Below are 21,220 nucleotides of genomic sequence, written 5' to 3' on the forward strand. Positions count from 1 at the left end.
TAGATCCTAGTCTTAGCTGAGAAATGTCAAAATGAAAGGTGGTTTAGAATTGCTGCACAAGTTCTCATTTTTAAACAGTTATAAAGTTATAAAAAGAAGTGGGTTGCATCTTTAGGCCTAATATGTCTGTTAATAATGGCAGAAGTTATAACCAAGAATACACTACCTGTTCAATAGACTTTGACAACAAGATACCACCTCAGTGGTGTTTGCAGGCAAACTGGAATTGAAGGCATTCTCCAAAATGAGATGGCAGTTGATGTCTACTGGGGTGCTGGAGAGCATCCCTGGAAGTGGAAAAGTGCCATTTATTTTATTAATTAATGTTACCGAGCCTTCCTTCTGTTCTTAGCTTCTCCACCATGCTCTGCACATTTCACTTGGCAATATGCTCAACAGCAGCTCTGCCTCTCAGCTTTCTGCGGTGGCATATGCTGCACATTTGGGTTGGAGGCATGCCCCCCCTCCCAAAAGCTACCATTCTGTGGATTTGGGGAGATAGGACACAGAGGACGGCAGGCGGTACCTGCAATGCAGGCTGTCATGAAGCAGGCGACGGTCCCAGCGATCAGAGCTCTCACTGCCCCTGAGGCGATATCATGCTTTCTGGAAGGAGCCATGGATGCTGGGGAACATGAAAATATGAGATTAATGTTGAGATCGTTAATTAGAATTCCAAATTCCCAGACTCTGAGAACTGTTCTGAGGCTAGGCATGTCAGGTCAGTGACTTTTCTTTTTTTCCAAATTAGCTGGGAAAATCAAGATTCAAGAGCTTAGTGATGAATTAGCTGCATGTCCAGAGAAGTTCTCTGACATGGGAGGAAGGGAAGAAATTTGTTCATACCAGAAGGCCCAGAGGCTTCCATTTTCTTTTCTTTTTTTTTAAGTTTACTTATTTATTTTTGAGAGAGAGAGAGAGAGAGAGAGAGAGGGGAAGGGGGATGCAGAGAGAGAAGGAGGGAGAGAATCCCAACCAGTCTCTGGGCTGTCAGTGCAGAGCCCTACGCAGGCCTCAAACTCACAAACCGTGAGATCATGACCTGAGCCGAAATCAAGAGTTGGACACTCAACTAACTGAGCCACCCAGGCACCCCAGACTCTTCCATTTTCTACAGAGGAAACAAGTCCTAAGTTTTATCCTAAATTTCACCACAGTATATATGGCATTCAAGGCCAAACAAATTTCAAGGAAAGATCCAAAGATCTGCAACTCATCGTCACCATCTACTTCTGTGCAGACATCACTAACTATTCACAGCATTTTCCCACTTTCATTGGGCCTCAGAATCCTTCCTCACCTGGCCGTTAGAAATCTACTGCAATTGGCATACAAAGTGGAACCTATCTCACCCCTGGGTGGAGAAGAACTTGTACATTTGGACAAATTCTTCCTGAGGTTGGCTTGGATATACATGGGAAAACTATATTGCAGAGCAGGGATAAAAAATGGACCCCAAAGGATTTATTCCTGTCCCAGGGCCTTTTTTTCCCCTGACACAAATAATGTTACAGAACAAGATGGATATTGAAAGTATGTTTATGTTACATACATTGTTGAAGTATATTCTTTTCACTTACTGAGTCCGCCGATCACTATTCCTAGGGAACCGAAATTAGCAAAGCCACAGAGAGCATAAGTGGCAATTGTCTCAGAACGAATCTGTAAATAAGCATAAACATATAGGTGTATACATGGTGTGACCCAGCTTAGTAAATCTGATATCCTAACTAGGCTTCCTTTTCTGACTATGAAATCAATATTGGCGAGTAAATGTGCAGTGCGTGATGTCAAACACCTGTTGGTTTGTAGACTCTTTTTTTCCATTTCCCCTTGAATTTTGAGAGAGAGAAAGGGGCTGTGTGGATTCGGAGACTCTCTATAAAGGAGTTGGAATTGGTAGTCTTGGCCTCTACAAACGCTACTTTCTGCCCAATGATAACTTTTTTTTAAGTTTATTTAGTTTGAGAGAGAGAGAGAGCAAGAGAGCACAGAAGGGTCAGAGAAAGAGAGAGAGGATCTCAAGCAGGCCGCGCACTATCAGCATGGAGCCCAATGGAGGGCTAGAACTGGTGAAATGTGAGATCATGACTTGAGCCGAAGTCGGAAGCTTAAGTGACTGAGCCATCGAGGTGTCCCTGATGAAAACTTCTAATGTTCAGTATGACCTGGCCACCTGCTATAATGTGCCAGGCACAGTGCTAGCTACTGAAGATATAAAATTGGTCCCAGAAAATACTCACATTACATTTGTGAGACAAAGGACTTACTTAGAATGTATAAAGAGCTGTTATTATTTATTTATTTATTTTGAGAGAGAGAGAGAGAGAGAGACAGAGAGAGAGAATTCCAAGCAGGCTCTGTCCTGTCAGCACAGAGTCCAATATGGGGCTTGAACTCATGAACCTTGAGATCGTGACCTGAGCCAAGATCCAGAGTTGGACATTCAACCAGCTGAGCCACCCTGGTACCCCAAGCTGTTATAATTTAATGAGAAGACAAGCACCCGATAAAAAACAGTTAAGGAGATTTCACAAAAGACACGTAAATGGTCAAAAGGCACGAGAAGATATTTGACATCATTAGTCACCAGGGAAATGCAAATCAAAACAATAAGATACCACTAAAATGGCTAAAAAAAACTGGACAATACAAAGTGTTGATGGGGATGTGGAACAATTGGAAATCTTGTACATTGTTGGTGGGAATGTAACAGGACACAGCCTGTTTATAAAATACAAACATACTCAGCAGTTTCTATCAAGTTAATAGGCACAGCCTGTATGACCCAGCAATAACACTCTTCGGAATTTTCCCAGGAGAAATAAAAACATATGTCCACAAGAAGATTGTACGTGAGTGTTTATGGCAGCTGTATTCATAGCAGCTTCAAGCTGGAAGCAACCCAAATGTCCTTCAACAGGCAAGTGGATCAACAAATTATGGATATCCATAAGACAGAATACTACTCTGTGGTAGGAAGGAAAATAATGGATGCGTGAAACAAGATGAAGCGAGTCCATTTGTATGAAATTTTACAAGCAAAAGTAATAGAGAGTGAAAGAAGGGTCAGGCTGTCTGGGAATGAGGAGGTGGGTGGGGGTATTTTTGACTGCAACTTGCCAGGAGAGAAAATTCCTAGCTGTGATAGCAATGTTCTATATGTTCATTGTGGTTGTGGTTACACAGATGATACATTGATCAAAACTTGTATATACACCAAAAAAGGGCCTTTTTTGGTATGTGAATTATACTTCTGTGAAAAGGAATTATATTAATAAAATGGAAACTCACAGATATCTTAGGAGTTCCTTTCATGCTGGCTGTGGTAGTGTGCTTGCCTTTCTTTGGTCCCCAGCTCTAACCATCCCATAGGAATATTAGGTGCCCCTTTAGAAGTAGGAGAATGAATGAGTCCTTTCACAGGGCAGTAGGAAGATGGAAGGTAAATCCTTAGAAGCGTGAACATAGTCCTCTGGCTCTATTCTGATAGCCAGGAGGTGCTGCTCAGGACAGATCATTCTTTCTCAGGTTGAGGGACTGACCACAGGACACTTAGAAGATTAAGTGGACTCTATGGTCCACCAGAAGTTCACCCAATCTGGCAAAGGCACCCACACAACTGAGGCAATTATTTTCTTTTCCAAAATCCTGAAAAATCTGTGATTTGGTTTAAAGAACAGACCAGGAAAATACTACATTCAAAAGTAGTGGTGCCTTTTTATCCTCCACCCCCCACCTCCCCAACTAACTGGATTTTTTAAAGCTCACATTCAAGACTCAAGTGGTCATGGTAAATTTTTTGTTGATTATAAGGACCCTCTTCTCTTTCGTGGTTTCTGAGAATGCCTTTGTTGAAATTTTCAATCAGTGTGCATATTGCAGGCAGGAAAAAATATTTCAAGTATTTGAGCAGTCTGCTGTTTCCGGAAAAGCTCATTGTCATTCCCTGCTCTCTCTAGTGCTTTTCATTTAGTTCAATAAGCTTCAAAAACAGGCAGGCTTATTAAGAGACTGTGGGGAGGAAGATGGCACAAAGTGCTTGAGATTCATCTTTCCTGTTTTTGGAGCTCTGTGGGAAGGGGATACACAGATGTGGCCATGTAAGGTTTTAAAATAAGAGGAAAAGGAGGCTGAAATGATTCCACTTTGCCTTCCCCCATAAATGTGCAAGATTACGTGATGGGAAGAGCTGCACTGGGAAAATAATAATGCATCATGCAGTTCTTGCACATGAGCAGAGATACCATACGTACAAGGACAGTCATTGCATTACTTCCAATGGCAGAAAATGGATAACAGTGTCCATCAACAAGGGACTGGTTAAATTAGATAATGTTGTGTTCATACCATAGAATACTATTTCACAGACACTGATGGGGAAAGGGATCTGAGATAGGTTATATGTGCAAAGAGCAAGTTTAAGAACAATGAGCGTAATGGTTACAGGGAGAAGAGCTGAGTGGCAGAGATATAGGGGGGTGACTTCCTTTTCCTTTTCACCTTTTTGTGACTTTTGAATTCTGTATGATGGTATGTATAAATTAAGTGTAAATAAATAAATATACAAAGTATTACTTAAACATTTTTTTATAATTTACATCCAAGTTAGTTAGCATAAAATGCAACAATGATTTCCTTAATGCTTCTTACCTATTTAGCCCATCCCCTCTCCCACAACCCCTCCAGCAACCCTCTGTTTGCTCTCCGTATTTAAGAGTCTCTTATGTTTTATCCCCCTCCCTGTTTTTATATTATTTTTGCTTTCCTTCCCTTGTGTTTGTCTGTTTTGTATCTTAAATTCATCATATGAGTGAAGTCATATGATATTTGCCTTTCTCTGTATGACTAATTTCGCTTAGCATAATACCCTCTAGTTCCATCCATGTAGTTACAAATGGCAAGATTTCATTGTTTTTGATTGCCGAGTAATACTCCATTGTATATATATACCACATCTTCTTTAGCCATTCATTCATCTATGGATGGGCTCTTTCCATACTTTGGCTATTGTTGATAGTGCTGCTATAAACATTGGGGTGCATGTGTCCCTTTGAAACAGCATACCTGTATCCCTTGGATAAATACCTACTAGTGCAATTGCTGGGTTGTAGGGTAGTTCTATTTTTACTTTTTTTGAGGAACCTCCATACTGTTTTCCAGAGTGGCTGCACCAGTTTGCATTCCCACCAGCAGCGCAAAGTTGTTAATGTTAGCCATTCTGACAGGTGTGAAGGGGTAGCTCATTGTGGTTTTGATTTGTATTTCCCTGATGATGAGTGATGTTGAGCATTTTTTCATGTGTCGGTTGTCCATCTTTGGAGAAGTGTCTATTCATGTCTTTTGCCCATTTCTTCACTGGATTATTTGTTTTTTGGGTGTTGAGTTTGATAAGTTCTTTATAGGTTTTGGATACTAACCCTTTATGTGATATGTCATTTGCAGATATCTTCTCCTATTCCATCGTTTGCCTTTTGCTGATTGTTTCCTTCGCTGTGCAGAAGCTTTTTATTTTGATGAGGTGCTAATAGTTCATTTTTGCTTTTGTTTCCCTTGCCTCTGGAGACGGGTTGAGTAAGAAGTTGCTGTGGGGCCAAGGTCAAAGAGGCTTTTGCCTGCTTTCTCCTCAAGGATTTTGATGGCTTCCTGTCTTACATTTAGGTCTTTCATCCATTTTGAGTTTATTTTTGTGCATGGTATAAGAAAGTGGTCCAGGTTCATTCTTCTGCATGTCGCTGTCCAGTTTTCCCAGCACCACTTGCTGAAGAGACTGTCTTTATTCCATTGGATATTCTTTCCTGCTTTGTCAAAGATTAGTCATATGTTTGTGGGTCCATTTCTGGGTTCTCTATTCTGTTCCACTGATCTGAGTGTCTGTTTTTATGCCACAAAGTATTACTTTTATTCTGGGAAAGAAAAGACGATGGGGTAAGGAAGAGCTCATTTTGCAGATGACATGCTACGTACATATTCTGACCTGGACAACACTGGGTTTTGCCTCAGGGACCCAGATCTTATGCTTCAGTCATGTGTTGCCTTTTCCAGGAGATGCTGTGACATCCCCACTGCTTGTTGGTTGGTAAACAAAAACTGCAGGGACTCATCCCCATTTTGTCGACTGGAAATAAGAAATGGGAAAAAACAAAATGCTTTTGCCATTATGACTCGACAGTAGCAGAAGCTACTGAATTCCTGTCTCCAGATCTCTCCTGTGGGTCGGACTCTGATGGGGGCTCACCCTCAACCCAAATCAGCTCTACTGTTGTGTCTCTGTTCTCTTAATTGTTCACAAGCCCGCTGGGCACTGCTGGGATCGTGAGCTTGCTCAGCTCATGAACAAAACTACTTTCTCCTGGCAACTGACAGTTGGGGATGGAAAGCAATTCACTTAATTTAGCCTATTGTTTACTTTTGGCGTGGAAGCACACTGGTTTGTGGTGGCATCCAAACAATGAAGACATTCTGCCAAGCTGCACTGCATGGCCAGTTGAAGAACAGACATTGAAAAACAGGAGACCTACAGAGCCACTGTATCCGATGTGTGGGTCAAACGACCTGGACCATAAAACACAGATCAGTACTCCCCTGGAGTGGGCAGTTCCATTTGTGTAGTATATGTGAGTAAATTTGCATGTTTGGTACTTTGCTGGGAAGATGATAGCGTTGTTCAGTGGCAGGCGATTTCAGAGCCTTGGGCAGCATGATTTTCCTCCTCTTTCCTTTTAAAGCCAAATACAGGCCTAGAACCTTAATTACAAGTGGCTTTTTAAAATTTTAATTTTGTTTTTTAATGTTTACTTATTTTTGAGAGAGAGGCAGAGTGAGAGTGGGAGACACAGAATCCAAAACAGGCTCCAGGCTCTGAGCTGTCAGCACAGGGCATGTATCAGGGCTTGAACCCACAAACCATGAGATCCTGACCTGAGCCAAAGTTGGATGCTCAACCAACTGAGCCAGCCAGGTGCCCCACAAGTGACTTGTTTCAATGAGTAATGGTGGTGGTCAGAAATGTCCACCATTTCCCTAAGACCTTCCACGTGTGTGACAATTCTGTTCTTCAGGAAAGTAAACATTGGAGATGTGGCTATATAATATGACCTAAGTAATGGCTTCCCCTGAGTTCCCTTAGCCCTTCCAAGGCCAAGTGGACATGACCATCTCCTTACAGCCTATTGACCTGAAGTCCTGACACCATTACAGGATGTTTGTCTCCAAAGTTCAGACCACTTTCCAAGATTTTCTCTTCCCTCATCCACTTGTGTCTCACTACTTCTTTAAGATGCCCAGGGACTGTCTTGCATTTGGGCAGTTTCTCAGAGTTCATAGAATTTCAAAAGCTGGAAGGAAGAGACTTTCAAGATGATTAGACTATGAGCCCATGAGGGCAGATGCCTTAGTACTCCTTCCCTCAGTGCATAGCTGCATTGCAGATAGGAGGCATATGGCAAATATTTGTTGATTGATTGATTCCAGTCCCAGTTCATATGACTCTATGTTCGGATCCACAGCTCTCAAAAGTAAATGATCACAGTCGTAAGGATTAGCTGTGTTTCTCTACACGCACACACACACACACACGCACACACACACACATACACACACACATGGATTAGTTCAACGCCATTGAAAATTATGAGGTACTATGTTCACTATGAGCCCATGAGATCAGAGACTGTTTTGTCCTCTGTTGTATCCCCAAGTGCCTATCTTGATACACAGAAGCACTAGTACTGTTCGACGAGTGTATGTATGTGATGAAGAAGTATTGAGAAATCAAAGCATTTACTCACTGACATATATTGCTGCACACCATTCACAAATTTGGGTCCAGCCTCTTTTCTTAAGTTGATCAATTTTGAGAGGTGTTCATAAGCCACAAATTCATTGAAAAATGTCTTATAGCCTATGAGCTTGGCAACCATAAAGCTGTCTTGCCAGTCCACTCCCATCATGAAGGAAAAGGGCATGAAGATGTAGGAGCATATTATCTATAAAACCCAAAAATAGATATTTTATTAGAATGTTGATTTGTTTCTGGTTATTCTGCCTCACGCTTGTGATAAGATCCCCCACCCCTGCCGCTGTGTCTCCTTTAAGCACAGAAATCCCTTCACATTGTCTGACCTATCTCTATCCATTAGGAGTCAAGGTCGGCATTGGTAACCTGGATTCCTGGCATGAGGTCAGGAGAGAATGGCTGTATGTTGGGGGAAGGAGGGTGATAGGGGGTGGCAGATACATGACAGGCATGTGCATTATGTAAGAGTATACTATAGGTTGTTAGGGAAGGCAATTCACAAACCTATTTTATTCTTAAACAAATATAGGCAGAAACAAAATGGAGAAGAGACATGATAGAATTATACCTCAAAACTCAGTTGTGGGTAGTCAAACATGTTTCCAAACCAGGACAGGGCCGCATTCAAAAAAGACAACAGGGCCAGGAAGGCAATCAAGTTCACAGCTATGTTTGCCACTAGGGAGATGGATGAGGATGCTCCCTGCGTTGCGGCTTCTAGGAGGTTCCTTGAATCACTTTATTAAAAAATAGCAATTCCAGAATTACCCAGGTGTTGTCAGCAGACGGACATCACAGCTGTAGAAATGGCACGATCAGAACTCACTTGTTTGGACAAACTCTCAGGCTCAGGCCTGGGTCAAAATGCTCTTCTAAATTCCATGAAATCATGATGGCATTTATAATTGCTGAATGTAGGTGATGGGTATATGGGTGTCTAACTGTTATACTACTCTGTTAATGGGGGGAGGATTTATAGTTAAAAATCTGTGAAAAGATAAAAATATTGTAGATTTAAAAATTGTATGAAGGTAGCTACTAGAAAATATTTATAAAATATTCACAGTATAAGAACTAATAATTCGAGGAAGGCCTGAATATCCATGACCTCATTTAAGAAATGGAATATCACCATCACCTTTGAGTGCCTCTGCTTCCTTAATCTCATTCTCTTCTCTTTAATCTCAGAGGTACCTGGCTCCCTAGAAATTGCTCATCATTCCCCTTCTTTTTATTTTTCCTACATCATTTTATGCCTAAATAATATGCTGTGTATATTTACACATTTGCTAACTTTATAAGTGGAATCACACATATTCACTATGTGTATTCTTTGACAACTTGCTTGTCACTCATGGTTCTGACTGTCCCTACATACAGACAAGGAATGAACCTCAGCAACATGTTCACTGGTGGATTCTGTCATTTAATTAAATTCTTTTGACTATCCTAAATCCCTTTGTCTTTTTCACCCCTTTTTCTTTCTTTTGCACAGGGCAAAAGAGAATGAATTGAAGAGGGGTTAAAGATACTTATACCACACCTTAATTCTCCTTGTTATATAAGAAACTTCCAGAAATGGTTGTCCCATGTCTTTCCGATGGTCTTAAGTCTGGGCTCAATAAACATATATTTTTAAAATGAAATATCTACATTGCACAGTTAAGGAAATGTATTGACATTCAAATATTTGGGAAGTTTTTCAAGAATTGAAAAGAGATTTTTGTGGAAGTCTAGTAAAGTCTAATAGTCACTGGGAAATTAAATTTACTTTAATACTATAATTCACTGTGCTCTCCGATTAGCAACTTTTTGCTGTATTTTGAATTTGGACCCCCTCCCCGCCACCCCCAACTCCCCAGCTTGTATTAAGTAGATGAATGCATCCCACTTACCCACTTTCCATTTTCATGGCATTCTGGAGGGTTATTTTAGGTGTTTCCCTCTCAGGCCAAAAGAGTTTAGCCACAGCCAATGATGCAGGTGCGGACATGACTGAGGCAGTTAACAAGTGGGAGGCTGAAACCTGTGATTTCAGGAGAAAGGAGACCAACTGAAGTGTAGTCTTTCTGTTGTGTTCAGAATGAAAATGGCCCGAAAGGCTTACAAGAGAAGAGAAGGGCAGGAATTGAGCCTATGCCAGAAAAGGGTTTCTTTGGAGGCTTGGAAACACTCAGTGAGCCAAGTCGGCATGACCTTGGAGAGTCAGAGGGGGAAGGGAGGAATTTGTGTTAATTGACCACATCCTTTGGGGAGAAGCATAAAACCGAAATCCAATCATTTCAGAATAGGATTAATTAATCCTGTGTTGTAAGAACTTCCAAAGAAGATTCCTCTACCTCTCTGTTGACCTTTTGAATGTTTAAATAGTCCCTAAAGCCCATATTTCACTACATCATCAACGCAGATAGGGGAAATATCTGGGGATGCAGGCATGGATAGATCCCTCTCTGTCTTCCTTTTGCTTTCCTGAAATCCTTGGTGCCTTTATACCAGATTCATTTATCCAGAGTCCCTTTAATCTGTAAGTTATTTTGTTTTTGCATTCTCTTCCTCGTATTTTCAGAATTCTAGAATCCATACATCCCTCCCCGCTCCTATTCCATCCTGCACATTTTTGCTGGCAGCATTCCTATGGTTGTGGCAGAGTGGACCATCCAGGGATTCAGTAGAACTGCTATTCTAAGATCACTTTCACCCTTTTTCTCTTCCCTGTCCCTGTTGGTTGGCTCTCTGAGGCCTGGATGAAATGGAGGAAAAAAAGCCCATCTATCTTATAAGAAGTATAAGTCACCTGGGTCACAAAGCTGCATGTTCTTCCATTTCTCCACTTATAAGCCACATGGCTTATTTCTCCACTTATAAGCCACATGGCTTATAAGCTCTGTGCTTGGGACACATGCATCAGTTGTGTTCTGCAGCCCTATGCCACAGACCACTAGCTCTCAAACTGGCTGTCAATAATATATATTAATAATTATATTAATTAATTATTAATATATTAATTATTAATTAATATTAACTATATTAATTAATAATTAATATATTAATATATATTAAGAGATTCTGGTTTAGTTACTCTGTGGTATGGGCCTGGGCATCAGATGGTTCTAATGTGCAGAAAGGTTTGAAACCCACTGCACTAGACACAGGTCAGAAAACTTTCTCTATGAAGGGCCAGAGAGTAAACATTTTTGGCTTTTTCAGGCCACGCTACTCAACTCTGTAGCATGAAAGCTGCCAAAGAGAAGTGAAGAGAAGTAGCTGGTTTCCTGTCAAACTTTAGTTACCAAAAAAGGGAGCAATCGAGTTTGTCCCAGGGGCCATACCTTGCTGACCTCTGGTCTACACTGCCTTTGCTAGAGACAGTAATAAGGTTTTTTTTTGTTGTTGTTTTTACATATTTGAATGTTCAGCCAAAATAAGCTCATAATATGATTTCATTCTGCCACATTCGGATATAATGCACGTTTAGGTGGCAGGGTTTTGAAAGTGAAGCCACAAAGCTCCTCAGGGTCTCTCCATTCAAATGCCAAAGGAACCACGACCAAATATTCAGCAAAAAGGACACTCTTTTGGCCTCCTTATCCAGTAGCAGTGGTAGAGAAAACACAGAAACAACAGCAGCAAAGAAAGAAGTTGAATTTTCCATAAATTTATCTTCAAACATTCTTACCCCGAAAGAAATGTATGCACCTAACACACTTCCAGCGATGGTAGAGAACCCAGCAGTCATGATTGCATGGAGTTCAGACTTGGTGATGTGTGGTAAGTAGGGTCGGACCAGCAGCGGAGACTCTGTCTGGAACAAAGTGAGACCAGGTTAAACGTCCCCTTTTAAACCTTAGGAAGGTGTGCCAATCTACTCAAGATTCCATTTTCTAAAGCAGTATTTCTAAGAGTGAACCACAGGCCAGCTCCATCAACATCACCTGGGAACTTGTCAGGCATGCAAATTCTCAGACTCAATCGCTTCAGCAACGCTGAGAATGGGACGAGCAATCGTGTGTGAACAAGCCTTCCAGGTGGTTCTGAGGCATGCTCATTTGAGAACCCATACCATCGATGTCTGGGTCACTGAACTCTGTCAGTGTGCATATAGAGTTACGTGTGAGGTTTGCAAAGTTTGCAAGGCCAATTCATATACGGCCCCCACCAACCTAGGATTGGAGTCTGATGGCCAGGTACATTTTTCTAAGGTTGGAACACTATTGCCCAAGTAACTATGCCCTGCTCTTCTGAACTGGTGATTTCCAAGTCACTGTGATCTCCCATCTTCCAGCTTCATTATGACAGACCATAAACCTCTTTGCTTAAAGCACAGGGAAGTAGAGACACAAGTATAAAAAAAATACGAGCAATAGCAAGGGCAGGTGCCCACAGGCGCTTTCCTAGTTGAGATTCAGAGGCCCCACTCTTCCCCATGGGTGGAAAGGAATTAGAGAGGGTGTAGTTGTAAAGGCTTGAATCCCATTAAGGAGGACAGACAGCCCACAATGTAGGGCTCTCCATAAATAATAGCTGTACTTTTAGCATATTAAGTATAACATTGAGCACCACAGAAGCATGTGTGCAATTTTACAATTTTCCCCTCATTATTTGTAATTGTTCTGTAAGATTGAATGTATTGAGCTTCATTTCATGGACTAAATAGAAACTCAGTACATGAGTTCTCTGACCCCGCAGGTAGGAGTAATCAAGTCAAGATGGTGTTCTAATTAGTCCTGAGAGATTTTATGACTATAATTATAATAATTTCAACTCCTAGGGAAGGAAGTCTGGGCCCTTCCCTAAAGACTATACTCCAGGCTAGCACGCTGGGCTTACCAATAAGGCTCAGCCTGCCTGGAACAATTCTAAGCCTCAGACTTGGAGCCATGTGCTTCTCTGGGTGACTTGCTTTTTGCTTCAAATCCAATTTCCTTGGGTAGCTGTGCTGGCAAACATTCATACTTTGGTTCTTGGGTGTGTGATTCCATTTTTCCCAAAGCCACATACCCTGAGCATTGAGGATGATTACCATATCTTACTTATTCTCCCCATAGGAATGCTGCTGTTTTGAAGGACACCCCCTAGCAGCATACTTCCTTGCTTAAATGGGCTTCAGGCAAAACACTTATCCATGTGATGGATCAGAAGGATGAGAATGCTTTTGCTCATCAGCATTTTTCTTCAGGCCCAGCCAAGACAGACTGTTGGCCAGTTCAGACAAGTTGAGAATAAACTCAAGTATTCATACGGCTGCAGGGTTATTGGTGGAAAGTCTTTCTTGGTCTCTTTCATTACCACAAGCATTATACCACAGAATGTGAGGCTCCCTGTTACATGTTTGCAGCTTCAGAGTAAGTGGTGAACTCCACAGGAGTGGGTGACCTGTTAGCCTCTGAAGGGTGGATCAGAGACCTCAACAATTCAATTAATTCAGAAAAGATTGGTTGAGAACGGGAGGAGCCCAGTGCTTTGCTAATTCGATAAAATGATTTTCCGTCTTTCTTCTCCATACACTTTCAAGAACCCAAATTTTACACTAGTGCACTGGGACACTTGGGAGGGATCATTCTCGTACACTCTTTTTTCTCGCTGGAATCTGGACATTGTCAATGCTGAGGGCTCCTTATTTTGACACCCTTCTGCTGACATATAAAAAAAAATAACACCAGTATATTTATAATGTTATATTTTTTACTCTAATTTCTGGTAAGAGTATCCATTTCAACAGGTGTTTTGTTTTGTTTTGAGATTACAACTTACCTGTCCAACAAATATATTGCCAGCAGCAACTACAGATTCAATAGGAGATGATCCCATAGTAACTAGCATTACCCATCCAACCTGAAAAGAGATAAGGGACAAAGTCAGTGAAGAGTTGCTTGTATACACAAAACTTCAAAGTAGGGATGAAAATCTTTGGAGGAAAATGCCTTCAACAATTGTTGGCAGGCCAGTGATGGTGCTAAGTGTGAGTATATCTTATCTACAGTTTACAGAGTAGGCCCATCAAATCCTCCTATTTGAGTGATAAGGCTGAGTCATTGTATTTGCCTTGAATTTATACATTCACTATAGAAACAAATCTGTACTGAAACACTGTATGAGAATAATAAATTCTAATAATTGCTTACATTCTTGACAGGCTTTACTGCATTCCAAGCACTGTTTTAAGCTCTTGATCCATGTAATGCATTTAATTATCATAATACCCCTTTGACGGAGGTCCTATAATTATGGCCATTTTATAGAAAAGGAATCTGAGGCATAGAACAGTTTGGTTGTTTTGTCTAAGATCACCCAGCTAATAAGTAGTGGAATGAGGTTTGGCCCTTTCTACTTAACTCTCAAATGAACATGGTTTATGGTCCTGCTTCTCTACTGGCCCTTCCAACTAGAGACTGTGGTGCCCACCTCAGGATGGAAACTTCCTGTTGCATTCTCTCCTTCCTTTCTGCTTAGACATGAGCACAATAATGCTGTGTGTGGTGGTGGCGGATCTTGGCACAAACAGAAAGGCACTTTGGAAAATCCTGGATAAAAGGCATCTAAGACTTTGTCCCTGAAAGAAGCAGCCAGTCCCTTCAAGACCCAGTACCTTTCTAATGATCCACTGCATCAACCCGAGGTAGTAGAGCATGGACATGACCGTGCTGAAGAAGACCACGATTGGCAGGACCTGGGGGTGAGATGGGGGTTTGAGGGCAATCCAGGGTTGAAGTTGCTTCAGTTGTGTTAGTTAAGTTTCAGATCAGGTCTCTTTTCTGCCTCCCTCTCCCCAACCCTGCTCCACCTGGAAACATCATAAAACTACTAGAAACTCCTCTTGAACTTTTGACTAAATGAACTAAATGACACTTGAATGAACTAAATGACACATTTAGTTCACTCCTCTTGAACTAAATGACACTTTTCTCAGGCAGCTTCCCCATCTACAGTCTTTTATTTGAATTTGCTCTGGATCAGCTTGAGGATATTTTATAGGAAGCATGACTTGTTTGTTTGTTTGTTTGTTTCTTGGCAATGATGAGCTGCTGTTACTTCAGTTTCTCAGAGAAGGAATGAAGTTCGATGAGGGGGTAGTTTGTAATAACTAGATCCACACACCGAGGGCCACTGGCAGATATTCTTGAAGTTCTGATATTAAATAGCCTCACTGGCAGAGAATCCTGGTCGAAACAGAGTGTGAGCAGCCTCAGATCTTTATTTGTAGAAGTTGCACAGACCAGATACAGCATGGTGGGTGCTTACCCAAACTTACCTCCCTATGGGAGGGTAAGCATTCATTCACTTAGCTCTGAAGAGAATAATTATTGTACTCATGGAGTTTTTGAACTTCTAAAAAATAAACTTTGGAAATAGTTTATTGCGTGATACCACAAGCGTCTTTTTCTGAACCCTATTTCCCTGAAGCTCTTTGGGTGCCTTCAAGATAGCCTGTTTCTACAGTGAGCAGTTTCCACCCTGCAGAGAACACACAGAGCTGTGGGCTGGGTCCCCCCACACTCCTACCCCTCTGTAACCCTTCTCCTCTGTTCCCCAGCTAAATGGCCAGGGACATACTGCCACCAGAGGCACAGAATGACTGAGGACAATTTGTACAGGATCTGATCTAGAAAAATTTATTAATAATATATATCAAAAGACATTTTGTGCCATTATGCAGAGCTCAGTCACTTCTGTGCTTTTATTGGCTTTAATGGGCAAGCAGTGCCTTCCTGAAAGCTTCGGGGAATTCAAGGAGCTTATCTCTTGAATGTTCCCACAGGGATTCTGCTTTGGCTGGGAGGACAGAGGCCACCTCTCTGGGGGAGAGGGAGGTGGTGGGTGTGTGGGTGGGTAGGTAAAGTCTAAAGACACTGGTGTAGTCTGGGCATCAAGGTATGCCTTCCTTGTGACTTTCTTTTTCCAATTCTGGGTTCAATTCATGATATGAGCATATTTCTGTCTCAGTTTGTAAACACTTGGCCTTTGGGAGATGGCTTTGTCATCTTAGCAACCAAAGCATCAAATCAGCATTTAAAAAAAACAAAACTCAGCAATTAAAAAAAAGATTCAGCATAAAAGTTGGCCTAACGGAAGATGGGGTAGTTTGGAGGTAAACTTAGAGACCCTAAGTGAGAAAACAATTTAGATGTGTAGGAACAATAACACCACAACAAAGAATGCTGAAGGCAAAGCCAAATTTATCTTTCTGACTCATCAACAAGTATTTGTAGGGGCTTCACTGGGGACAGTGAGCTTCCTGGGGCTTGTGGGAGCACTGGGAGGCCAGGTTGCCTTTCCCTTGGAGAATAATGTCCCTCCTTTGGTTGGGAGAAGGCCCAGCCTCCAGGCTTGCGGTACTGAAGGAAAGACACAAAAGGTTTAGCACGGAGATGGCTCTGGAAGAACAGAGGTTGATACGAGTGAGCAACTGTCTCTTTTTGGGAAACGGGGTTCCGGAGCACAAGGCTGTCTCTGATCCCTGGCCTGGAAGCTATCAGTGGCCATATGCCTGTTCATTGCCGGGTACCAAATGTTCTTTTCCCTGATGCTTCAGATGCTGTTACCCCATATGATTTCTCAAAAGTATCTCAGGCAATGCTATGAGCCCCCTCAAAAGTTTTTGTATATTTTGTATATTTCTAGATGTTTCCCTCAGTGCTATAGAAACAAAGTAAAATGTTTACAATCCACTGACTTCAGATAAAATCAGATAAATCGAAAAAGGTGGTGATGTGCTATCCATGTAGGACATGCCCAGCAGGTATATATCTGGTTCGGGTCAGATTCTATTGGAACATCTACAAAATTGAGAAGCTACTGACAAGGAAGTAATACTTAGAAAAGGGGTTTAGCTTTACCTTAAATGCAAAGAAGTGGTCTGCATATGTCTCACCAAAGACAAATTCAGCCCCAGCGTTAGTATACTCCAAGAAGGTCTGAGTTAAAGAAAGGAAAAGAGCACATGATCATTACAACCATGGAACTGGTGGTTACAGTCCACAGGGCCTCCCAGGCTCTGCAGAAGGGGAGCCCAGCAAACTTGCTGGATAGAGGTGGAAAGTAAATTTTTACAACCTTTCTCCCCCTCCAGTGGATGGCATGGAAGTGTATTTTTTTTTTAATGTTTAAAAAATAAAATAAAGTAAAAGGGGCGCCTGGGTGGCTCAGTCGGTTAAGCATCCGACTTTGGCTCAGGTCATGATCTCGCGGTTCGTGGGTTCAAGCCCCACATTGGGCTCTGTGATGACAGCGCAGAGCCTAGAGGCTGTTTTGGATTCTGTCTCCCTCTCTCTCTGCCCCTCCCCTGCTCACGGTCTGTCTCTTTCTGTCTCAAAAATAAATAAACATTAAAAAAATTAAAAAAAATAAAATGTTTATATATTTGTTTTTGAGAGAGAGAGAGAGAGAGAGAGAGAGAGAGAGCCAGCAGGGGAGGGGCAGAGAGAGAGAGGGAGACGGAATCCCAAGCAGGCTCTGTGTTGTTGAGATAGAGCCTGACGCGGGGCTCAAACTCATGAACTGTGAGATCATGACCTGAGCCGAAACCTAGAGTCGGATGCTTATGTGACTGAGCCACCCAGGTGCCCTAGGAAGTGTATTTTTGAACTATACCTGCATACAGATTTCCTGTCACTTGTGACATTTAATCTGACTCCAGGATACTCAAGAAGGAACCAGGTGTGGCAATTTGTTCCAGCAAGTCATAGATGGGACATAGGTGACACTAGCTATCACTCCATGCAAAGAAAGCTTGTTTCTCTATTTGTGGAACCATCTTAGAAGTGTGACACCCCTGGGCCAGCATGAAGGGGCAATCAGGATGGGGAGTGATGTAGTGGATGATTGGGCGAGGGACAACTGTAATATTAATAAACTAGACAGATTAACATATTCTACACAAAAATGTGGGTCAACTAATGCAGTTAAATAAACCTATTTCTGACATGTCTTAAGGATTATATCCAAATGTTAAAAAAGAATTTACAAGCAAGGTGTTCATTTAAACCCAACTTACTTGAACTTGTTTACCTAACCAATCGAAAGCCATAAATCCAGGTTCAGTCCTTAGGATTAAGAGCCCAAGAAGAAACTGTAACCCAATTCCCCAAAAGACAGGCCTCCAGTAAACCTATGCAGAAAGATGAAGAGATAGGTGTCACTAGAAAATGAATGGCTAAGCTCAGCATAAACACCCAGAGGATTACTATTTCCTCGGAAGCTTCTCACACATGGCCCGTGATCCATCTTTGAGAGGCCAAAGCACTTGTGAGCAGAGAATCACGGCCCCAGATCTTGGGGCTGCATTCCATCATCCCAATCCTGAGTTCGAAGACTTCAGTCTCCGGAAGGTATGCAATTATCATTATATCACGACAAAATGACTTAGACACAAAGAGTAGTCTTAGAAGGACAATCAAAGGAGGAAGGAAGGATCTGGCCCTCTTAGTTGTGCTATAAATGTGAGAGACATATAATTATTTCCCCTGTCTGGAAAATGGAAAGGCAGAGCATGACTTCTCTGTGTGCCCAAGGTTTGTTCATCTGACAATTTGTAAGTGAATTAAGTGAAATTCCTCCCTGTTGAGGGGCTCTCATTTCACTGTAAAAGGAACCAATTAACTCTAATGCAGACCCAGGGAGTACAGCAGTAATGGACAATCATCTGCTTTCATTTTTGGTGCAGAGACGAGTGGGCTGCCGAGAACTGAAGAACTGGAGGCAGACCAATCAGCAGCGATGCTGACCCTAGCAGGGCAAGGACTTTGGATCTTATTACGTGACCTTCTTCTTGGGCCAACCTTTCAGCCAGTAAAGTGTTCCGGAGTTTGCCATTCTGAGTCATGTGTGAAAGCCTGGATGTCTCCAAATTCTTGCCCGTTTAACGGGTTACAGGCTGTCAGAATGAGGATAGGGATTGAATTCAGTGGGAACAAATCTGGTCTGTTTAAGGACAGATTTTTGCAGTAAAATAACCTAAATTGCAAGTGGAAATATGATAAACTACAGAATCCAATGGTAGAATATTAGATTATTTACTGGTCCGGGGAGATCGGGATCAAAACAGATGAATTTTCTTAGCATGTTTGATGGAGGGAGGTGGAGGACGTGAGTAGAAATTAGACTTGACAGGAGAGAACACCTCACTGGTGGTGTAACTGGAAAATTACTGAGAATTAAAAATGAGAGAGTACTAGTACTAAGCAAGTTCAGGAAGGAAGGTGCCCTAGCCACTTAAAAGAGCATAACAAGGTAAGACTAATATTGAGTAACAGTGAAATTCTCTCACACTCATTATTTTGAGCAATTTAGACATGAGGGAAAAAAAGAGGGAAAAAGCTGAAAAAGATTGATTTCATACTTACTTTGGTTGGGTGCTTGGAAAATATAAATACCAGGATAACGTACATTATGAGCCCACCAAAGGACACCAGCTGCTGTTGGCCCAGTTTGGCGGTGTCCAAGATGAGCCAGAATATAACACCCAGAATCAGTAAGCTCCAAATCACCCTAAGAAAATTGGAAAGGGGGCATCAGTATCGTTTGCTCTGCTAACTTGAAAATCTTAAAATCAGACTTAAACTAATAAACAAAAAATTTATTAAGAGTAACACCCTGGCACCAGGAAGTTATGCTTCTAGACATGGCACAAACCCTCTTTGGTTGTGGCTATCAAGGAGGATAGCCAAAAATTAAGCACTGGATTAAGCACATTCCAAAACTCTTGGGCTCTTCATTCGTTCAAGATCATACAAAGGGGTCAGAGATGAGAAAGGGTGTTAGAGAGGGAAGTCTAGTGGTTTCTTTGGGAGATCTTCTGTGAGTTCTCATGTCCATTTTGGGAGATGGGAGAGATGTAACCTTCTGCCCTTTAGGGGAGAACTTGAAATGTGCTCTCTGAAGTTGGAGGACTTCAGCTGAACCTCACAGAGTAAGTTGGACTTCAGGAAGGGTTATGACTCCTTGGCGGATCTAGTGGGCATGACAAGTTTGACTCACAGCTTGGATGGCAGAGCCAGAAAGTGTGCTGTGTTGGGATTGAATAATCCTACGTTGTTAGGTCAAGGATATGTGAACTTTCCAGGTACATCCCTTGAGAGCCATTCTGGGGAGAACCTGTCTTGTGTCTAATCCACTAGGGTCACCTGGAGAAAGAGGAGGTCCCATAGAAAAAGGCTGAAAGAAAAGCCCTGAGCGGTCACTCATTGGATATGGATAGGGGGTCTTATAGGAAAGAGTCAACTTTTATATTCAGAGGGTCTTACTTTCAAAGAGGCCAGCTTCAAGCCCAGATCAGAAAGCCACCTCCCCAAGTAAGAACTGTCCTTTCTTTTGGACAATATTTTATCATTTAGTGGCACTTGGAATTAAAGCAGTTTGCAGGGACATTTGAACATATCTTGAACGAGTCATTGCCCTGTCTAGGCTTTGATTTCCTGTTTGTAAAATGAAGGTATTATAGCAGATTATTCCCCAGGTTATTTCTAGTTTCAATAGCCTATAAATGAGGGACCAATTTCAGAACACGTTTTTGGAAACAGTGTTGGAAAAGACTAACATTTCTCTCAAATGCAACAAGGGAACGGAGTGAGTTTACCACTTCATCCAGAACCAATGGCTGTTTAGGAGCCTTCTGCCAGGAGATAGGTACTCATTGATTCGATGCTCATATTTGGCCATAAAGTAATCCCAGACAACAAAGAAGATGACAGCCACGGTGATCACGAAAAGGGGAAGGGCTCTATGAAAGTTCAGCGCACAAGCTGCAATCACCATTGCCAGGTAACCTGTCGAGAAAGCAAGCACAGACAGGGGGCATCACCAACACCAGGTGCAGACCCGCCTCTATCACTGATGGGGCTCAGCCAAGGGGAGGTTCAATCAAGAAACCATTGAATGCAGGATTGCTCTTGATAGGGCTATTGACTCATGTAATTATCTGTACTATATATTTTTAGGATTTTGTTTTTTTCACAGTAATTCCCTAACAGTCTCACCATGAATGCAGGAAGGACAGAGTGCTAGGTCTGTTTTCTCATAGAACCTCAAGTTCTTGAATCTTGATGCTTGATTGTTGGGCCTCTCAGTACTAACTCCTATTTTTGGGTATTCAGACTCAGCAGGGGAGTTTCTATCAGAGAAAGGCTAGGTGTTGAAGCAACCACTGGCAAAAAGGTATTGATTCTCCTGGTTTGCAGCTCAGATTTGGCCTACGCTTCAGTGGGAAAATAGGCCTTCCAACCATCTCTGAGTTCCAAAGAATCTCTAAAGAAAGGGGTGAGGGATAATTACCAAGGTGTCTGCTTTTGAAGAGGAGATTCTAGGATAAGAACAGGGTGTCCTAGAAAGGTCAGCCAACATGGTCTGCAGGTTAAATCGGGCCTACCACTTATCTTTGTAGGTTGCAAGTACAGTTGTATTTGTATACTTGTGTCTGAATCTACAAAT

At 41.9% G+C, this 21,220-nt stretch overlaps 1 protein-coding gene across 2 annotated transcripts in view; it reads right to left on the reverse strand.

Annotated features, from left to right (window-relative positions):
* SLC28A3 (solute carrier family 28 member 3) overlaps nucleotides 1-21,220 on the reverse strand; it is a 59,576-nt gene that overhangs the window by 8,398 nt on the left and 29,958 nt on the right. For both annotated transcript variants that reach the window (XM_042913833.1, XM_042913832.1), the window contains exons 5-17: nucleotides 20,370-20,559; nucleotides 19,138-19,282; nucleotides 17,790-17,903; nucleotides 16,633-16,710; nucleotides 14,385-14,465; nucleotides 13,550-13,630; nucleotides 11,475-11,600; nucleotides 9,694-9,824; nucleotides 8,367-8,535; nucleotides 7,791-7,988; nucleotides 1,581-1,662; nucleotides 527-625; nucleotides 167-287 (exon numbers count right to left, since the gene is read on the reverse strand). In XM_042913833.1, the coding sequence (XP_042769767.1) occupies nucleotides 167-287; nucleotides 527-625; nucleotides 1,581-1,662; nucleotides 7,791-7,988; nucleotides 8,367-8,535; nucleotides 9,694-9,824; nucleotides 11,475-11,600; nucleotides 13,550-13,630; nucleotides 14,385-14,465; nucleotides 16,633-16,710; nucleotides 17,790-17,903; nucleotides 19,138-19,282; nucleotides 20,370-20,559 (1,615 nt within the window). The remainder of the gene's footprint in view (nucleotides 1-166; nucleotides 288-526; nucleotides 626-1,580; nucleotides 1,663-7,790; nucleotides 7,989-8,366; nucleotides 8,536-9,693; nucleotides 9,825-11,474; nucleotides 11,601-13,549; nucleotides 13,631-14,384; nucleotides 14,466-16,632; nucleotides 16,711-17,789; nucleotides 17,904-19,137; nucleotides 19,283-20,369; nucleotides 20,560-21,220) is intronic.

This window comes from Panthera leo, chromosome D4, assembly GCF_018350215.1.
Source record: "Panthera leo isolate Ple1 chromosome D4, P.leo_Ple1_pat1.1, whole genome shotgun sequence".
NCBI classification, from domain to species: domain Eukaryota; kingdom Metazoa; phylum Chordata; class Mammalia; order Carnivora; family Felidae; genus Panthera; species Panthera leo.